The following is a 17,968-nucleotide window of genomic DNA, read 5'->3' on the forward strand; positions in this document are numbered from 1 at the left end:
ACATCCCCCAAGGCGGCTCTGTTCAGCAGCCACTCCGTTTTCTTCTGGCTCCCCCTCCCACCCCCTTGGTCTCCTTCCTCCCTGGTATCACAGGCACGACCGCTCCTGAGGAGGCTCTAAATGTGGCCCAGGCAGGCAGGGAGGCCAAAGGGAGGGGGCAGAGAGGCCTGCGCCGGCGTCCCAGCCCCCACCTGGACACCCGCAGGGCCGGGACCCACGACACTGGTCTGCTTGGCCTCTCAAACGCTCCAGCTATTTCCCGTCCCCTCTCCTCTTGACTCACAGCGTAAGAGCCGGGAGGAGTCGCAGAGGTGCAGATTTTCCTCTAGGAATTTGTATATTTTTTTAAAAAAGCAAGCAAACCTGGAAAAGCTTGGGACAAGCCCAGCTAATTTTAGTTTCTAATGAAAACAGCAGGTGGCTGAGAGGATCTGATCTCCCTGGCAGGGCAAGGGCCCTCCAGCCTTGCAGGCTGTAGGCACGGGCCGGGCTCAGGGAGGGCCTCCTGGGAGGAGCCTGCAGGACCTGCAGCCCCCGTTGTAGAAGATCAGGGCATGAGCTGGCTGGTAGCAGCAGCAGGGGCGGCCTGGGCTGGCGGGGTAACCTGATCAACGGCATGGCCATGGCTAGAGTCCTGGGTGGCCAGGGCAGCAGGTGGCAAATTGCTAAGCCTGTACTCCATGGTGGCAGGAAGGAACCTAAATTGGGGTAATGCAGCCAGGACAGGAGAAGTCTCAGGGATGGCCAATGCACTGCACAGCCTGGCCCAGCCCACCCATCATGCCCTGGCTCTCTGTCACCCCTAGAAAGGGCTGGTGCACTCCATGTTTGAGCCTGGTCCAACTCCAGGGTCAGCAGATGGCACACGTGTCTCTGAGGTTGAGCCACCCTAGGGCGCTGGAAGGGGATTCCTGAGGTGTCCAGGACTAATCAGGCCTCACCCTAATGGGTCTCCAGGCCCTCAGCAAATCAAAAGACCACAGTAGCCCCCACATTCCTCCCTCATCCTTATCTTCCCCATCCTGAGCACTCTGCCAGGAGGCAAGCAGAGGGAACCCCGTTAGGACAGAGCCCTACATCCCTGCTGCAGGCATTTATTAAACACATTCTATGCACTGTGCTCTGTATGAGGCACCAAGGGCAGTATTAGCCCTCTCAGCAGGTAAATGGGGCATATCCACAGCCAGGTACAGAGGAAACAGAGTTGAGAGTTAGGGCTGGGTTTGCACTGCAGCTCGCTGCTCTAGCTGTGGGACTTTGAGCAAGTTGCTTTGTCTCTGTAGCCTCAGTTTGCTCATCTGTAAAATGGGGCCAGATGCTAGCTAGATACTGAAACGGGCAAGCAGAAACATTGTGGATGAGAGCCTGTAATGCCTGGGGTTCTCACTCTCTAGAGCCGGTGCCCGGTTCCATTTCCAGCCCTGGCACCCAGCCGTCCCCGGGCGAGACCCTGTGGTCTGGGGGAACAGGGATGGGGGTGGGGCTGGGCCTCGTGTGTATGGAAGGGGACAGCTGCTGTGCCAGATGAAGGCAGGGGCTGGGGGTGGGCACTGGTGCCAACGGAAGAGGTTGCTCAGCTCCTTCCTGGAAGCTGGCCCAGTGACTCACGGCCACGGCAGCCCAGCAGCTCACCCTAAGCCCCTGCGACTGTCATTCAGCCCTTGCTGCCTTCTGAGCCTGGGTGAGGGGATGCAGGTGGCTCCCCTGGTCCATCTCACTACTTATTCAATGGCAGAGACACATCTATCAGCCTGGCATGGGGCCAGTAGGCCCCTGAGGCCCAGCCACTCCCCACCCTGCCAGTAGAAGGAGGCCCACCTACTCTGACAGTGGGAAAGGCCATATGGACCCACCGGTTTACTGTACCCATGAGGAGACAGGCTCCAAGTATGGCAGGGACTTGCCCAAGGTCATGGTGGGTCAGAGGCTGCCCCCCTCCGCCACTCCGCCCAGAGAACCCGTGCCCTTGGGTGCCTCCCTTGACCAGAGGCCAGGGCCCAGCACAGCCAGACGCAGCCTCCTTGGTTGCACGCTGCAGGAGCAGAGGCTGACTTGGGGATGGGCCAGCTCTGTGCCCCCACATGACAGAGCAAACAGGGCCCCCACCCTTTGCCAAGAGGCCAAGCCTGGGTCTGAGCAGGAAAGGATCCAACGTCAGGCTCAATTCCTTGTCCCCCCACCTAGAGACACCTGTGGCCTCCTGAACGTGGACCTGGCCCACCGCCAGTAGCCAGGCTCTTGGCGCCCCCTGCAGGCCAAGAGCAACAGGTGGGACTAGCTCCACAGGCGACCCCTTGACTGGGCAGAGGCGGAAGAGCACCCAGGCAGGGCTGAGGAGCCAGGTGGGCCCTTCCCCTTCCAAATACAGCCTCTGCTGCATCTCAGCCCCCTTCCTGCCCTTGTCTTCCCTCCAAGGGGCTCCGAGCTCCTGCCTGGGCCTTGTCAGGGCACCACCAGTCTGTGCATCCCCTGGGAACCACCTAGTAGATAGGAAGAAGGGGCGGGGAGGCCCCTGGGAGACCAGGAATGCGGGGGGGTGGGGAGGAGAGGCTGGCCGTCCTTGGCCTGATACCACCTACTTCGCACTTGCCCCGTGCTGTGTACTTGTCCCCACAATTACCTGGCATCTAGGATGTACCCAGCTGACAGCCAGGTGCATCACATAGCAAATCACGGGCATTCCTCTTGGCAGCCCTCTGGGTGAGAACCATTATCTCCATTTACAGATAAGGAAAGCCAGGCTCAGGCTCCACAGCCACGGGAAAAGGAAACATCCTGGGGATCAGTGCCACAGTGAGGAGGACAGTGGCATCCCTGAGTCAGAGCTCCCTATGGCTGAGAAGGAAACATCACCCATACTTACGCAGACTGCTCTCGGGGCCAGCGCCTACCTGGCCTCCCAGTTGTATCTAAGGCACATTAAATTAACCTCAGATGCCCACCAAACCCCGCTGGGACTGGAACTCAGGCACCTCCACTTTCAACAAACCCTGCACATGTTTCTGATGCACAGCCAGATTCAAGAACCGTCACTTGGTCCAACTCACATACTTGACAAATAAAATTTAGCTGCTGCCTGCAAACCTCCAGGGATAGGGAGACAGCCCCCCAACTGCACCCTGGTTAGCATCTTTGGGTTGAACAAACCCAGCTCCCAGAAGCTTGTGGCCACAGTGTCAATTCTAGTCTTTGAGCCACACAGAGAATATTGTCTCTGCCCAAGGCTGTGAAGCCAGGCAAACGCCAGGTTCAAGTCCTGCTCAACCTCACTGGCTGTGTGGCCCTGCACATGAGGTAAATTACTTAAAATGTCTGTGCCTCAGTTTCCTCTTCTTTCAAGTGGAAGTTGGTTGGCTGAGAGGATTAAATGCAATAAAGCAAAGTACTTAGCCCAGTCCCAAGTTCCATAGAAGTTAGCTCTTCTTCACAAAGAATTCCCATAAATAGGACTTTCTGTTTGCTTTTCTATTTGGTCACCATTCATTCATTCCCTCATTCAACAAACGAATGGTGACTTCCTGCCTCATTGCCTCAGGCCAGTGTCAGGCCATCTCTCACACACAGATCCCTCTTGCTCCAGGCAGCAGCTCCACCACTCAGACAGAACCAGTGGCCCCTTCTCTTATTACAGATGAGGAAACTGAGGCCCAGAGAGCAGTGACCTTCCCTTTATCCTTCTTCAAACAAGAAATTTGCACAGCTTCCTTTATAAGATGCAACAGCTTCTTCACTGTCACCTCCAGAAAATCCCCAACCCTTGGGATACTCAGTGTGCTGGGCAAACCCCTGCAGGAGGCCTGGCTCGCTGCAGAGTCTGGGGCAGCAGGAAACTCCAATCTGTGTGGCTGAGGCTGAAGGTAGAGCCAGGCCCGGAGCCTCCTTCTGGCATGGGAAGGCCCCCCTCTCCATCTCTGGGGCCTCAGTGTGTCCACCTGTATAACGAGGGGTCTGGGCCAGATCCCCTGTTGGGGAACATTGCTTAGGTGTGATTCTCTGCATTCTGTTGCTCCTCCAAGAACCTGGAAGGCAGCCCTGCCCTGGGAGGTGATCAGACGCATCTCCCACTCACCAGATGGGAAAGGGGGTCTTCCAGAGTTGCCACTCAGCTCTCCTCTCCAGAGGCTGCCTCTTGTCCACCTACTATGTGCACTTGGCCCTGGCCAGAGACACTCAGGGGAAGGGTAGGGCAGGCTGAGGGGCAATGGTTAGAGCACAAGCCTCTGGGGTGTCCAGACCCAAGCTCTAATTCAGGTCTGCCCTTAGAGCTGGGTGACCTTGAGCCAGTCGCTCCACCTCTCTGAACAAGACCTGACACTTAATAAGCGCTCAGTTAATGCGCATTTCCCTTCCCTCAAGAGCGGTTCAGCTTCTCCCTCACAGGGCCCTTCCCCAGCTCTGCTCCAATCCCAGTGAGCACTTTTATGTCTTGCTTCAGGTCTCTTCGCCTCCTGACCCAGATCACAGAGTGTCTGTCCTTAGATGAGTTAGGGCTTCCCAGGCCCCTTCAATGCCACGAAGGAGGACAGGCAGGAGAAAGACCTATAGGTGTGAAGGGATTGGAAGTTGAACTCTGGCACTTGCTATCTGTGTTATCTTGGGCCTGTCACCCTCTTAGCCTTCATTTTAGAATCCATAAAATGGGCATAATCATGGTCACCTCATAGATTTGGGGTGAGGATGCAACAGGGCAAAGTGCAGCCATGGTGCACGGCACCTGGTCGGTGACCTATAACTGTGGTGCTCTCTCTCGTCCTCCACTGAAATGGAAACATTCACAGGCCCCCCTCCCGCATGGGCCTGGTCCCGGAGCACCTTCACAGAACTCCTCTCATTGAGATCACGATCCTCGCAATAAGCCTCTGAGGAGCAGCCATCATTGCTCCATCTCCATAGAAACTCAAGGGGCAGAGGAGAGAGCATGCTGCACTTGGCTTTTGAACCGTCCATACAGCCCACTCTCGCCACCACCACCCATATCCTGACCATCCCCAGACCTCTAGCCCGTCACTGCCCTCATTGTCCCACCTCCAAAGGGTGGCAACAATGACACTGGTCTCCATCTGGTGGTCCTAGGATGTGGCTGGCAGTGAGGAACTTGGTCTTGTGGCTAGAAGGTGGGCCAAGGATCACTGGGGTTCCTGCCTAGAGCAGGAAAAGAAAGACCCTGGGCAGACAGCGGCTCCAGCCTCCTAGCTAGAGGGCATCTCGGCAAGGAATAGTGGGATCCCATAGCCAGGTCTGGGCTGACGTCCTGGCACAGACAGTGGCACGGGGGCCGCCGGGGCAGGGAGGGATCCCAGAGGGGCTCGATCAGCTTCCCTCCCACTGCTGCTGCCTGCTTTGCCTAACTTGAGATAGAGGCCTTTTGTGGAAGACAGCATTTCCACTTCCTTGGTGCCCCTAGAGCTGGGCAAGAGGGCCTGTAACTGGATCAAGAGAGAAGTCAGCAGCCAGGCCCAGTCACTGGGACGAGTCAGTTCCCAGAGACCCAGGCTGGAGCGCAGGCCTGGTCCTGGGCCAGGACAGATGAGGAGGTGGGCGCTGCATCACATGCCACCCTCTCCCCAGGTACCTGGCCAAGCTGTCGTCAGTGGGAAGCATCTCAGAGGAGGAGACGTGCGAGAAACTCAAGGGCCTGATCCAGAGGCAGGTGCAGATGTGCAAGAGGAACCTGGAAGTCATGGACTCGGTGCGTCGCGGTGCCCAACTGGCCATTGAGGAGTGCCAGTACCAGTTCCGGAACCGACGCTGGAACTGCTCCACACTCGACTCCCTGCCCGTCTTCGGCAAGGTGGTGACGCAAGGTGAGGGAAGGGCGTGCAAGGCTGCAGGGGAGCCTGCGGCGCCAGGGCGTGGGCCCAGCAGGAAATGAGATGCTCGTGAGCAATGGGGCTATTCCAGGTCATTTCTGAAGTAAAACCAACACAGGGCCCAAGTGAGGGCATAAAGGATGCAGAGCGTTGGGGGCCCAGGACAGCAGGATGATCCAGGTGGGAGGCGTATGTGGGATGGGGCCCATCGGAAGAGATGGCAGCTCTGTGCTGGGGCAGCACTGAGAAGCACGCCGTGTTTCCAGTGATGGCCTCCTGGAAGTGTAAGCAGGTAATGAAGGAGGAAACTGAGGCTCGGGAAGGGAACAGCACTGACTTGCCCAAGGTTCCTCAGAGGGAGAGAAGCAGTCAAGGCTCAGACCCGAGGCTCTGGATCCCTGGCCCACTGCTCTTCCCACCCCAGCACTTGGCTTCCAGTACCTGGGCCCATCCCATTCCTTGGTACACCTGACCAACCCTATTGTGCACCTCCAGCACGGCCAGCCCTGAGATACAGGGATGTGCAGAAACAGAGGCACATGGAGATTAAGTAACTTGCCCAAGGTCACAGAACTAGAAACTAGAAACAGGACTCAACCCCAGGCAGTCTCGCTTCCAGGTCTGTGGTCTTACCCTCAACGAGGAAACGCTGTGATCAAGGGGCCAGGGGAGACTGTGGGAGCACAGGGTGGACACCACCCCTGGCTGGGGCTGGGATGCTCAGGGAAGGCTTTTCCGAGGAGACTGGCCCTCAGCTGAGACCAGAAATGTGAGATGGCATTAAGCCAAAGACAGGGGGGCCAGGGCATAGAGAACAGTCTATGGAACTGGAAGTCTCCTCCGGAGGTCGCCAGCCAAGCTCCTGCCCTCGAGGAAGTACTCTGAACTATGGGCCCCTTTTTCTACTTCCTGAGCATGAAACTGACGCTTCCGAGTCACTAACCATCGACAGGGCCCTTTGACTTGCTTAGGCAGCAAGAAGGGGTTGCCTGGGCCAACCCTTCTCCTGGCACCTGTGGTCCTGGACGGCCGGGGCTGCTGGGCTTGTGGCAAACCATTTGGATGTTGCTGGAAACCAACTGTGATAGAAATTTGGAAGCCGTTCTCCTAAGAGCTGGCAGGGGCCAAAAAGGCATGATCTCGCTTGGCATTGCCGAACATCACTGCTCTGGAAAAGCAACAGAGACCCAGTGAGCAGCCTGGCAGTGGAGGATCTCCCAGGATGACAGTGCTGCCTCCAGGCAGGCAGGGCTGCCTGGTCGATGGGGCCCCAGAACCAGCCTCAAACAGCAGCTCATGAGCCTGGGAAGCCCTTGGACAGAGTAGGTGTGTCTTGGACAGATTGGTGGATAGACTGGCAGCGTTTCATATGGCAGGCTGTCACCCTCTCCCACTCCTCCCTTTGCACATGCAACATCCTCTACCCCAAACACCCAAGCCCCCTTCTTGAGGGCTCAGCAGTTCCCTCCTCCATGACACCTTCTCAGTTCTTCCCTCTGGGCTCCAAAGCTCTTTGTTCTTCCTGTGGGATTTTTTTTTGAATCATAATTTCAAACTTACAGAAGAGTTGCAAAAGTAGGACAAGGAACTCCTATATCCTCTTCACTTGATTCTCCAACAGCTTACATTTTCACCCATTTGCTTTGTTATTCTCTATTTCTATATATACACACACATTTTTATCTGCACCATTTGTGTTCACGCTGCTTCTAGCACACCTTTTAGACTGAAATGCTTATCTCCTCACCCGACTCCACTCCACCATCACTAGGATTGGGACCTTTCGAAGGCAAGGGTCATGGCTCATTGACCTGTTTCTTGGCACATAGCAAAGCCTGGCATGGAGGAGACAGTTAGTGGATGTCATCTAATGACAGAAAGCAGGTCGGGGGCAAGGAATCAAAGGGGCAAGGAAGGGGGTAGCCTGGGCCAATGCTGGCCTGAAGTCATCGTGGGTACTCGGGACCCTATGAGAAGCCCTCCTTACCTTTGGGGGAGGAACCAAGGGGGCACCCAGCACTGGCTCAGCAAGTTCTGAGGGATGCTGAGATTCCTACTAGGCCTGGGTGGTGCCTGCTCTGGACTAAAGTCTGAGTGGTAGAGTCAAATGTCTAACCCCCTTTGGAGAGGGACATGTCAAGGTGCCGAGACTAGGCCGGTCACACCCGGCAGGTACCAGTCGCACTTGGAGAAGGAGGCTGAGCTCTGCCCACTCATCAGACTCCTCCTTTTTGCATTTGTGGTTTTCTTCCCTAGTAAAATTCCTCTTGGAAACTTCTTAACTTGTCTCCAATGACTAAGAGGAAAAGGGGCTTGTCCCTCCTGAGGTCCGAGAGCAAAGCACTGCTCTCAGAAGGTCCAGGGATTGGCAGATAGAGGAAGGGTGAGGCCGAGGATGGCCTGGGACAAGGGCCTGCGCTCCCCTGAGCATCTGTGTCCTTGCCTGGCAACAAGGCCACACGCAGGCCCACCTCATGAGGCTGTCACGAAGATACAGTGGCCTCATGCATGGGAAGCACTTAGTGCAGACACGCCTCCCGTCACCAGCTGCTGTCATCTACAGCAGTCTATGAAAGCGGGCCTCACTCACATGCCCAGCTCTCAGGACTGGGGGCATGGCCAGAGCCTGCATACATGAGCCACCTGGCTGGGTCATGGCGTCAGACGTGGAAGACAAAGCTAGCAGGCCAGACCAGACCCACCCCGGGGTCTGAGAGGAGAGAAGGAGCCCCCATTTGTTGAGGGCCTGTGGTGTGCTATTGCATCAGGTCATCCTCGTGACACTCTGAGTTTATAGTGCTGTTCTCCCACATCACAGGTGAGAAAGGAGACTTGGCAAGCAGAGGGCGGTAACACCCCCAGCCCTGGGCCTGCCAACTCTTAGCTGGGAGATTCTGGGCAAGGTCTGTGCCCTCTCTAAATCCCAGTGTCCTCCTTAACCACCCCAGGACCAGCCTCCTAGGATTCCCGTGAGGATCAGAGAGATGATGCCTAGGAAGGGCTAACTGACCCCTACATGGGTCAGGGGTGGGGAGCTCTCCCACTGCCAGCACTGCCCCAGGTCTCACAGCCTCCCCTGCTCCTGGCCTGGAGGCAAGATGGACAGTGAAATAATCATGAATAATGAGGGAGGTGTGTAATTTGGGGCAAAACTGTGTGTTCTAGGCTGAACATCTACCAAAAATTTGGTAATGTATCTAGCATAGCTGGAAGGGAGGGGATTGGTGGTTCTTGGCTGAGCAGGTATTCAGGGCTAGATGAGGGATGGCCTCTGTGTTTTAGTCACTACTTAATCCCAAGCCCTAGAACAGGACTTGCACATAATAGGTAACCAACAAATATTAAAATATTAAATGAGCAGGACCTGCACATAATAAGTAACTGATAAATATTGAATGAATTGTTAAATACTGAACTGATAAATATCAAATAAACCAATAAATATCGAATGAACCAACGGGTGTGAGGGTGGGATGGAGGCCATAGCGCCAGGCAAAGGTGTGCCTGGGCAGGGTGGGAGAGGCAGGTAAGGCAGTAAAAACTCCCCTTCTCCTGCTGTCCTCCATTTGTAGACAGCACTGGGCCTCCTCTGCCTCTACCATGTCTCGTTCTGCGACCTTGAGCAAGTCCCTATCCTGAGATGAGGGACTTGATGAATTCTAAGGCCCCTTCAGGGTCTGACTGCTGTGGCTGGGAGGCCATGTGGTGCCCTGGCCATACAGCAAAGTGAGGGTCCAAACCCAGGCCTGTCTGTCCATTCCCCGTGTCTAAACCATCTAGGACACCTTCCTGACTGTGGCACCACCTGGACCTAAGGAGTAAATGCTCTGTGGTCTTGGGTGTCCCTCACTAGAACCTGTGCTCTCACCTTTGTCCTCAATATTGGCATCACACTGGACCCAATGATGGGGAGAACTTCTTTTTCTCCTGGGTTACCTCTGTGACCCAGCCTTTTGATGCTGTAAGAAGATCTGGGGAGGAGGTACCCCCGAGACACTCCCACACTGGGAAAGCCTTGAGGCTGCAGTGGCCAGACACACACAAGACAATTAGAAGATAAAGCTTGGGACATCCTGATTCTGACCGCATGGGGCAGGGAGGCAGAGAGATGCAAGGTCTGGCCTGCCGGGGTGGCATTATTATCCCTGTGTTAGAGTTGAGAACACTCAACTCAGGAAGGCTCGGAAAGAAAGGTCACACTGCTAGTGAGAATGCAATACGACTTTGGCTCTGAAACCTTTGCTCTTTCCCTGATCCTGTATTGTCTCTTAAATCTAAAGGGGCTTCCTGGAGCTGGTTTCAAGAAAAGGTGGGTTTTTGCACATCCAAGAGAGTAAAGGAATCTGGAAAGGCAGACAGGGCAGGGATAGAGGTTGGAGAATGGGGGATAAGGTTATCCTGGGAGACAGTGCCTATCCTGCCCCACCTCCCCAGGACTCCAGCTGGGCCTCACCTCTACCAAGATACCTGCCCTAGCACCCAGGGGATCAGCAAGCCTATGGCTTCATTGCCAGTCCAACTCAGCCTTAGCCAGTTCTCCAAACACTCCTAACTACTTCCTTCTCCCGTATCTGGGAAAGACTTCACAAGTGATATGCTCTGAAGGGCACAGGCCTTGAGTCTGACAAGCCTTGGTTCCAATCCCCACTTGGCCATTTACTGCCTGAGGGACCCAGGGCAAGACACCAAGCCTCTCACCTTTTCTTCTATAGAGCAGAGCTGTAGAGAGCTCATTGCTAAGGCTGTCGTGAGCCTTAGACAGCACATAGCAGGCCCTCAGAAAGAGTGGCTGTTAGTGGATTTACAGGTTAACTGAATTCCCAGCCCCAGGCAGCCTTAGCACCTTGGGAAAGGTGGCATTGAGGCTGGACCCAGAGGACATGCAGTATTTAGACCTATGACATCAGGGGCCAGGGGTGCTCTGGGAAGAAGAAACAGCAGGAAGAAATGAGCTGGGTGTGGGAAGGGGCAAATGACTGTATGAAAACGGAAGAAGTCACCATAGAGTTCTGCCTTACCCTGGCCCCTGGCCCAGGAAAGGACAAGGCAAGGATTGCCTTCCTCCCTCGGAAAGTCCCTGGCCAGGGAGAGGATCTGCCACCTTGCTAGGGAAGCTCTGCTGCTACCCACCCAGGTGGACCACAGTTCTTTCTCTATGTCTGAGTGGCCCCTGGGGAGAGTGCTCTGCCAGGTCCTCCTCAAGTGAGCAGGGCTCCAGCCTGGGCACCTGGACAGAGGTGAGGAACTGGGAAGGGCCACCACCCTGGAGTCCAAGGGCTGGAAGCCAGAACCAGGTAGAGAAGGCTAGAGGAGCTGCCATCAGCTTTAGGGGCACAGATGCTTGCCTACATCTTCGAGGCTTTCTGGGGCCTCCTATGCTGAGCCCAGAGGCCAGTTGCTCACCGTCCCCCAGTAAAGAACCCATAGAGGGAAATGGGCTTGTCCTACAGCATGTGAAGTTTGGCGTGGACCTAAGGAAGCCCTTCTTGGCTCCATATGTGGGAGGTGGAATCAACTGCATGTGTATTCCCCGGGGCTCAGGGCCTCTGTGAGGCAGAATAATGTCAAGTTTGAAAGCTCTGGAGTCTGGCTGCCTGGGTTCAAATTCTAACTCCACCACTTCCTGGCTGGGTATTGTTGGACAAGTTGCTTTACCACTCAGTGCCTCAGTTTCTCCATCTGTCAAAGAAGGATGAAAAGTATCTACTTCATAGGGTTGTTGGGACAAGTATATAACATATGTGAAGTGCTTAGACAGAGCCCAGCACATGGTAAACTGTCTCTAAGCTTTAGGTCGTTAATCTTCCTTCCAGAATCTCTTCCTTCAGGCCCAGTCCTGAGATGAGAAAACTCCATTGTTCTTGTTCCCAAAGCCAGGGCAAAAGGAACCTGGAGTCTTGGTGGATGAATGTTGGTTTGGGGAATGAGGCAGAGGTCTCTCTGAGCAACCTCCCTGGGGGCCCTGCACCCCAGGGACCCCCAGTACACAGGGGAGATCAGCCTGAGGCTGGGGTTGGGGCGGGGTGGCCTGGGAGCCAAGACCAGCAGAGGAGGAAGGACCATGCGAGGCCAGGCTGAGGCGACCCGCCAGTCTCATCAGCCAGCCCCGTCTCCTGCTTTGACTTCCCTTCCCCCTTGGTCTTTGGGGCAAAGATTTGTGCTGGTTCAGGCCTGGAAATACCAGAAATACCAGAAACTGAAGTCGTCTCTCTTTGGGCGGCCACAGCATAAAACCAACCAACATGATCCTGCTATTAACCTCGATTAACTTGGAGAAGACTCTGTCTCAGGCTGTCGAGGCTCCATTGCTCCAGCCAAGCCCCCCAATGCTGGCCCAAAATGGCCAAGCCAGGGTGGAGAGTGGGCAGTGGAGAGTGGGTGGTGGGCACTATCGCCAGCTCAAGGGCCGAACTAAGAACAGGGCGTCCTGAGTGGTCGGGAACTGAGCTGCCTCCCACCCCGGTGCTCGGCCTCTACAGCCTCTGTCCACAGACACGGGCACAGAGAAGGTGATTGTTTCCATCTGACCACGGTGACTGCTCCCTGGGGCAGCCGAGAGCATAGGCCTGGGTGTCACAGAGGTAATTGCCAACCATGGGGCCAAAGCCTGCCCCCTCCACTCCTGCGGACACAGACACTCCGACAAGAGACAGAAGGACAGTCACAGCATACAGAGGCCCTCCTCACAGGGCCCAGGAGGGGAGCATGGTCTGCTGTCTGGTCACACACCCAGCCGGCCATGCATACTCCAGCTCACACACTTCCCCCACCTCCAGAAAGAGAGTCCACAACAGCTACCCCCGAGGCACAGTTCTTAGGAGGATAAAAACATCCATTCAGAAAGGGGACGAGGGCTGAGGGCCGGCACCAAAATAGAATCACTGAGAAGTCATGGGGCAGAGGCGGTCAGACGTGTGCTTGAGTCTTGGTTCCGTGGCTCTCTGGCTGGGTGACTGGGACCAAATCCCTTCCCCGGCTGATCCTCCATTTCTCCATCTATAAAATGGGGGGCAATGAAGCCCCCAGTGGTGGAGGGCTTATGCATAATAGGTATCTCCTCATTAGCCACAATAGGGGTTAGGGGTTACGTAGAAGCTGTTGTTATTACGGTTTACTCTAAGGAAGAAAGACATTTTCAGAAACAGGCCCAGTCTCAGAGGAAGGGGCAAGATCATAAGGTAGGGTGACTCCAGTGGGGCCAGCTGGGGAACAGGCCAGAAAAGGAAACCAGACCTGAGTTTATAGTCCAGGCCTTCTTCCTACCTGCAGCCTTGGCAAACCAGTTCACCTCTCCCAGCCTGTCTGGTCTTCCATAAACCTTCACGAACCTTCTGGGGAGCGAGTGAGAACAGTTTCCCACAGGAGCTGGGAACACAGGCTCTGAAGCCAGACTGTCTGCTGGCTCAGTGACCTCGGAAAAGCCCCCAAGTCTCTGTTTAAATGGAGATGGTAACAGTCCTTGCCTTCTGGGGTGGTTGTGAGGATGACAGGATCTGCACATGTGAAGAGCCCTAAGCCATGCTCTGGTAAAGGAAGCAGATTCAGCTACTGGTGTGATAAGAACAAGCACCTTCCTGATTTCTGCCTGTCTTGCTCCCTTCTGGCCTCCAGCAAGCAGGAGGCCCCATATGCCCCTCCCCCTCTACAAAGGAGGGTGCAGGGAGGAGCCCTGGGACCCAGCCCTGCCCTCCGTCTGCCTCCCACAGGGACTCGGGAGGCGGCCTTCGTGTACGCCATCTCTTCGGCAGGTGTGGCCTTTGCAGTGACACGGGCGTGCAGCAGTGGGGAGCTGGAGAAGTGTGGCTGTGACCGGACGGTGCACGGGGTCAGCCCACAGGGTAGGTGCAGGAGGTGGTCGGAGTGGGAGGGCAGGGGGCATGACCTTGGCCCTCACTCACCACAGCCCTCTCTGTGCCCACCACACCCCAGGCTTCCAGTGGTCAGGATGCTCTGACAACATCGCCTACGGTGTGGCCTTCTCACAGTCGTTTGTGGATGTGCGGGAGAGAAGCAAGGGGGCCTCGTCCAGCAGAGCCCTCATGAACCTCCACAACAATGAGGCCGGCAGGAAGGTAGTATGGTGCTACCAAAAGCGGGCAGGGCCCCACATACTCTCCCACCCACATGGCGACTCAGAAAACATTTGTGCAGGCTCTCACCAGCACCTGGCACCTTCTGTAGGCCAGCGGGGTTCAGGACAGGCCAGGTGGGGGTGCAGACAGGCGGGCAGGTGTTACAGAACAGGGTAAGTGGCCCCCTCCATACATATGGCCCCACACACACATGCATGTGTCCATCCCTGTCTCTCATACACATTGACTCCCCAAAAGAGCAGCAGAGCTAGGATGTGAACCTTTCTCCCCATCACCATGAAGACCGTGTGCCTATAACGCCACCTGCCTTCTGGATGCCTACTCCCCAAGGTTCCTACAGAGGTTAAATGCAGCAGTGTTCTCCCTACCCAGCACCTGTCACTCACTGTTGATAGGACACCCCCCTTAGTGCTTCTCTTTCATCAACTCCCAGTGCCCCAAGTGCAGGGACAGTACCTCGTTCACCTGTCACAGCACTGCTTAGCAGCCCAGTACCGCGTAATTCCTAAGAGGAGGCACATCGGCAAAGGCAAATCTGACTGCAGCGTCGGCCCCAGGGCACCAACACTCCGCTGTCAGCCTCCAGCGCCCCTCCCCGCCTCCCCTTGCCATCTCCTGATGGCCCCTCTCCCCTACCCTCTCCCACAGGCCATCCTGACACACATGCGGGTGGAATGCAAGTGCCACGGGGGGTGGTCAGGCTCGCCTTGTGAGTAAAGGATACGGAATCAGACATTGCTGCGAGAGACCGTGCCGGCCCTTATTAGTAATGCAAACTAATCTAAACAAGCGCCAGGTTGGTCCAGCTCGCACTTGAAGTGAGAATGTTGGGATGTCGTCGCCCTGCACGAGGTTGGAACGCCATCGCCGTTCCTTCCGCCTAGGCCGCTCTCCATCTAGGCTCGGTACGCGTGGACGGACAAGTACAGACCATAGCATCAGCATTCCATTCCAACATCCAGATTTGGTCGGCGAACCTGGTGTACTTGGAGCCCGCCCTGACTTCTGCAAGCAGGACAGCGCAGCGGCGTTGCTGGGCACAAGGGGCCGCACATGCAACAAGACGTCCAAGGCCATCGACGGCTGTGAGCTGCTGTGCTGTGGCCGCGGCTTCCACACGGCACAGGTGGAGCTGGCTGAACGCTGCAGCTGCAAATTCCACTGGTGCTGCTTCGTCAAGTGCCGGCAGTGCCAGCGGCTCGTGGAGTTGCACACGTGCCGATGACCGCCTGCCTAGCCCTGCGCCAGCAACCACCTAGTGGCCCAGGGAAGGCCGATAATTTAAACAGTCTCCCACCACCTACCCCAAGAGATACTGGTTGTATTTTTTGTTTTGGTTTGGTTTTTGGGTCCTCATGTTATTTATTGCCGAAACCAGGCAGGCAACCCCAAGGGTACCAACCAGGGCCTCCCCAAAGCCTGGGCCTTTGTGGCTGCCACTGACCAAAGGGACCTTGCTCGTGCCTCTGGCTGCCCATATGTGGCTGCCACTGACCACTCAGTTGTTATCTGTGTCCATTTTTCTACTTGCAGACTTAAGGTGGAGTAACAAGGAGTATTACCACCACATGGCTACTGACCGTGTCATCGGGGAAGAGGGGGCCTCATGGCAGGGAAAATAGGTACTGTCTTGATGGAAGTCACACCCTCTGGAAAAAAGAACTCTCAACTCTCCAGCACACATACACATGGACTCCTGGCAGCTTGAGCCTAGAAGCCATGTCTCTCAAATGCCCTGAGAAAGGGAACAAGCAGATACCAGGTCAAGGGCAGGAGGTTCATTTCAGCCGTCACATGGACAGCTAGAGGTTCAATCTCTGTGGGTCCTTCCAGGCAAGAGGAGGGAGGTGAGAGCAAGAGAAGGCTGAAGTCCCACCCTAGAGCCCAGCCTGCCCCCTGGGAGGAGGAAACTTAACCACTCCCCAGACCCACCTAAGCAGGCATATAGGCTGCCATCCTGGACCAGAGATCCTGGCTGTGCTTTTGCAGTCATGCCCCTGAGTCACCTTTCACAGTGCTGTTCCTCCATGAAACTGAAAAAGGAAACTACACACACGCACACATGCAAGAGAGAGGGAGGAAAGGGCTGTGCAATAAAGTCCTCTGTCATTATCTTACTCAACAAAATTTATTGAGCAAATACTACGTGTTTTAGGCCCTGTACGGACCATCTCACTTGATGGCCTCAGCAGTCCTGGGAAGCAGACAAAACAGGAATGCTAATGTCCATCTGACAGCAGAGAGGGCAATGCTCACCAGACCTCACAGCAAGCTTGATGGACAGGCAGGGCCAGACTCCAGCCAAGCCTCCTCCTTGGTTCTTGTACCCTAAGGCAGAGAAACTGCAGGTCGTCTTGGGTCTGAGCCTGGGGCAGGGAGTTCTGGCTGGAGGAAAAGGGGCAGGGAAGCAGCAGGAGTCAAAGATCACAGGCTGAGCTGGAGTCCACATGGTTCCTGAGGGCAGAACAGGCTCTGAGGAAAGACGTGAACAGCTGGAAGGTTGACAGTGAGGTCTCAGCAGTGTGGCGCACCCATCCCCAGCATATCTGGGTCCCTGGGGTCCCAGGTACCATGGGTACTGCAAGATTTCCCAAGAGACAGCACCAGCAACCTGGGCCTGACCCTGTGCAACCGCCAAACCATCAGGAGCCCCGCCCAGGCTTGTGAGCAGGACATGCATGGAGCAAGACCTTGCCCCTGACCCAACTGCTTCTCAGATGGGCTTCCAATCACCAGAGGAAGTTGCTGTCAGCCCAGTTTCCAGACTGCCCCACACTGGGGCTCTAAGTTTCAGGTCTGAGATCTTATGCTCTGTGATCCCCCATTTGGGGTTCCCAGACTCCAAGCTCCTGACTCCTGTGTTCAGTGGCTGAATTCAACATCCGAGATTTGGAATATGGGCTCCAGCCTGCAGAAACTCATCTCCAGGCATTATGGTTTGTGCCTCCTAGTGTTGGCTCCCTCATGAAAAGAGGGTCAACACCCTTGGCCCCCAGCCAAGATCTCTGCTCAGTGTCCACACAAGGAGGAAGCCAAAACCAAGTGAGGTGCTGGAACCACATTCAAACGTGGGGATAATCTTGGAGCAGGCCAGCTCTGATGTGGATGAAAGCTGAGCCAACTGTCGCCACAGCTGCCCAGCTAGGTCCACTGCTCCTCTGGCTAGCTGTTCAGCTGTCCACTAAGCCCAGGAAAAATACTATCCCTCACTAGCAGAGGCCAGACCCAGTGAGAGGGAACAGTGAGGACCCCTCCCCTCCCAGAGACAAGAGCTGAGCCACTCTCCCCATCTAGAGAACAGGGGGTCCAGGTTGGATGCTGGTATGATGGGAACTGCCCTTTTCACCTGCCAGGGAGTTCCTAAAGCTGATCTTCCTGGGGTTCTGAAGGTTGCGACCTAGGTTAATCAGACCAGATTCTAGGAACCACTACCCAGGCCGACCACCGCCAGTGCTGCAGAGGTCAAAGAAATCCACAGCCACAGGAAAAGGAGCTTCTTTGGACATGCCCAGCTCCAAACTGTCCCAGGGGGAACTGGCACAGCCCTTACATAGCCCACCCCCTCTTGGCCTCACTGTGGCCTGGAAATTGGCCAGAAGGTCCACATCCTGCCCAAACCACTCTCCTCTCATCCCAAGGCAAAGGTGATGCCCTGAGGCCTAGGGCTGGATAAACCCCAGCTCTGGATGCTGCTAACCCACTCTGCTGCCCCACCCCATCCTCCAATTTTTATACTAGGCTCTCTGCCATTGTGACGTCCCCATGACATAGTCTGATGCACGATAAAACAATTATTTCTTTATCTTGCAATTGTGACAGTGACTTTTTTTACAGAATAGGGAGAAGAGACTTGGAGAAGGTCATGGGAATAGCAGATAAATAGTAGCAAATTCTACATATAGGGGCCATTTTGCCTTCTTAATAGGTGGTTTGTGGGCCACAAGAACCCACCTGCATGCTTTCTGAAACTTCACTGTTCACAAAGGCTTCTTCATGTGTGTTTCACTGGGTCACAACCAGCTACTTAAACCTTGGCCTAGTCAGATCTTTCAAGAGTATGGATGA

General features: G+C 55.4%; 1 protein-coding gene across 1 annotated transcript; it reads left to right on the forward strand.

Moving 5' to 3' along the window:
- The first annotated feature begins 5,574 nt into the window (after positions 1 to 5,574).
- WNT4 (Wnt family member 4) lies at positions 5,575 to 17,713 on the forward strand. The gene is given in 6 exon segments (XM_017886574.1): positions 5,575 to 5,804; positions 13,517 to 13,648; positions 13,740 to 13,882; positions 14,552 to 14,616; positions 14,727 to 14,896; positions 14,899 to 17,713. Coding segments are annotated over 6 exon segments (888 nt in total). The 5' UTR covers positions 5,575 to 5,656; the 3' UTR covers positions 15,129 to 17,713.
- Positions 17,714 to 17,968: the final 255 nt, after the last annotated feature.

Source organism: Rhinopithecus bieti, unplaced genomic scaffold, assembly GCF_001698545.2.
Source record: "Rhinopithecus bieti isolate Rb0 unplaced genomic scaffold, ASM169854v2 scaffold_14826, whole genome shotgun sequence".
NCBI lineage: Eukaryota > Metazoa > Chordata > Mammalia > Primates > Cercopithecidae > Rhinopithecus > Rhinopithecus bieti.